Genomic DNA, 2,874 nt, shown 5'->3' on the forward strand with positions numbered 1-2,874 from the left:
TATCGCATGCGGCTGGAATGCAGCATCTCTGGTGACTCACGGCAGCGAGCGAGTCGCGTATATGTGCACCGAGTGCGGCGAGGGCTTGTAAGCAGTCCCAGCAACCCTGAGAGAGCATCGGATCGCGTGCACGGAGAGAGCAAGGAGTTCGACTGCGAGGTGAGTCTCCCCTTTCTGTGTGTGTCTCTTTCTCTCTTTCTCTCTCTCTCTCTCTCTCTCTCTCTCTCTCTGCTCTCCTCTCTCTTTCTCGTCTTCATGCTCTTTGTGTGGGTGTGTCTCTTCGCGGATCAGTGCTTCGCGGTGGTCTTCGTGTTCGAGTTTGTTGCTGCGATTTCTGTAGTTTACGTGGGTTCATGTCTCATCTTCCGGGGGATTCGCGGTCGTGGAACGAGCAGACTGGAGACAGTCGTGCCGGACTGCTCAGTTGACGGAGCTCTATGGTGTTGCGTCGGAATTCAGTATGTCTTGACTTGTCATGCGGGTGTCGTAGGTACGTCTGCGGGGTCTCGTTGAGAGGCGTGCCTCGTTAGGGAGAGTCTCTCAGGCTAGGATGCTATCATCGTCGGTCTCTTTCTCTGTCTCTGTCACTCTCGTCTCGTCGCTCATTCTGAATTTATCTGATCTTATGTTCTTTTTCTCGTTGTTCTTTTCGTAGGTATACTCTTCGCTGGATAGCATAGATTGGTCCTCTTGTCATGTCGTGCTCTCTCTTTCTCTCGTCTGCTCCGTCGCTGCTTCTCTGCTCGTCTCTCGTCTTCTCGTCTCTCTCTCTCTCCGTTCGTCTCTCTCTCTCCTGCTCCCTCTGATCTCTCTCTCTGCCGTCTCGTTCGTCTCTCTCTGTCTCTCTCTTCTCTCTCCTTCTCTCGTCAGTCTCGATCTGGGTGCGTATCTCGTTCGTCTCTGCTCCGCGTCGTTCTGTTGGGGTTTCAAGTTGTGACCCTGAGTTTGACCTTGGAGGGAAGCCCACCACCCATACTAACTCCCACTGCGCCCCGTCCCCTCACCTGGGTTGGGGAACAAAACACCTCGCATCCACGCACAGTAGCTGTCTAGGTCACTGATCTATGAATAACAGCGCTCGTATAGTTTCTCTCGTAACGGATGGCGTTAGATGTAAACGTAGCGTTAACGGGTGCTCGTGTTCATGCTTCACATGGCAGGTGTGTCACAAGTCGTTCTCGAAAAGGTGGGACCTATTTCAGCACATGAATATCCATACCAAAGACAAGCCGTACAGGTGTAAGAAATGCCACGAATGTTTCACACAGGTGAGTGCTGCGCGTCAGAGCGTGCCCAACGGACCAGTCCGAGAAACGGTCAAATTGCCCACACGCAGATCGAAGCGTTCTGCACCGGTAAGAATACCATCTAATCGTTAACGGTAAGCATGCGGCGTAGCGTGGCATAACGTTACGTAGCGTGGCATAACGTTACGTAGCATGGCATAACGTTACGTAGTGTGGCATAACGTTACGTAGCATGGCATAACGTGACGTAGCGTGGCATAGTGTAGGATGGCATAACGTTACGTAGCGTGGCATAACGTGACATAGCATGGCGTAACGTGGCGTAATGTTACGTAGCGTGGCGTAGCGTGACGTAACATTACGTAACGTGGTGATGTGTGTCCACCGACAGTAGCATCGTCTCTCATCTTGACGTCTCTGCTCGAACGTGACGATGATGCGTGTCTTTGCAGGGCAGCGCGCTGAAGCAGCATCAGAAGATTCACCGCGGCGACCGGCAGCATGAGTGCGAGCTCTGCAACGAAGCGTTCTACCACTCCAGCAACCTGCGTGCTCACATGCGCGTGCACACGGGTGAGTCTGTGAGGAGACCTGACGACACAACCTACACACACGTACGCACACACGCACGCGCGCGCACGCACACATGCATGCATGCACACACACACGCACGCACGCACGCACGCACGCACATGCATATAAACGCATGCACGCAGGCAGTCATGCAGGCACACAGGGAGATCTTGTTCTCCTAACTTTTGGCTATCTGATGTCGACATTACTTTTGATGCTACAAGTCATGCCTTCTACACACTCTCCAACATATGACATACCATAGGCTCTACTTAATGTATATACTACTTATTAATATTATTATATACTGTCAGGCTTTATGCTCCGGTATTGTACATAGTTTGTACTGACAGTCTGACAGTGTGCATTATGCTCTGGTCTTGTACATAGTTTGTGCTGACAGTGTGCATTATGCTCCGGTATTGTACATAGTTTGTTCTGACAGTGTGCATTATGCTCCAGTCTTGTACATAGTTTGTACTGACAGTCTGACAGTGTGCATTATGGTCTGGTCTTGTACATAGTTTGTACTGCACAGTGTGCATTATGCTCCGGTATTGTACATAGTTTGTTCTGACAGTGTGCATTATGCTCCAGTCTTGTACATAGTTTGTACTGACAGTCTGACAGTGTTCATTATGCTCTGGTATTGTACATAGTTTGTACTGACAGTGTGCATTATGCTCCGGTCTTGTACATAGTTTGTACTGACAGTCTGACAGTGTGCATTATGCTCTGGTATTGTACATAGTTTGTACTGACAGTGTGCATTATGCTCCGGTCTTGTACATAGTTTGTACTGACAGTGTGCATTATGCTCCAGTCTTGTACATAGTTTGTACTGACAGTGTGCATTATGCTCCGGTCTTGTACATAGTTTGTACTGACAGTGTGCTTTATGCTCCGGTCATGTACATAGTTTGTACTGACAGTGTGCATTATGCTCCGGTATTGTCCATAGTTTGTACTGACAGTGTGCATTATGCTCTGGTATTGTACATAGTTTGTACTGACAGTGTGCATTATGCTCCGGTATTGTACATGGTTTGTGCTG

The 2,874-nt window shown here is 49.4% G+C and overlaps 1 protein-coding gene across 1 annotated transcript; it reads left to right on the forward strand.

The window, feature by feature from the left end:
* Nucleotides 1–6: 6 nt before the first annotated feature.
* LOC106819883 (zinc finger protein 154-like) lies at nt 7–1,820 on the forward strand (the record flags this gene model as incomplete). Its single annotated transcript, XM_014824458.1, has 3 exons — nt 7–159; nt 1,161–1,268; nt 1,700–1,820. Coding segments are annotated over exons 1-3 (382 nt in total), but the record flags the coding sequence as incomplete, so codon positions are not given.
* Between the last annotated feature and the right edge of the window lie 1,054 nt (nt 1,821–2,874).

The sequence above is a fragment of the Priapulus caudatus genome, unplaced genomic scaffold (genome assembly GCF_000485595.1).
Source record: "Priapulus caudatus unplaced genomic scaffold, Priapulus_caudatus-5.0.1 Scaffold4914, whole genome shotgun sequence".
Taxonomy (NCBI): Eukaryota; Metazoa; Priapulida; class Priapulimorpha; order Priapulimorphida; family Priapulidae; genus Priapulus; species Priapulus caudatus.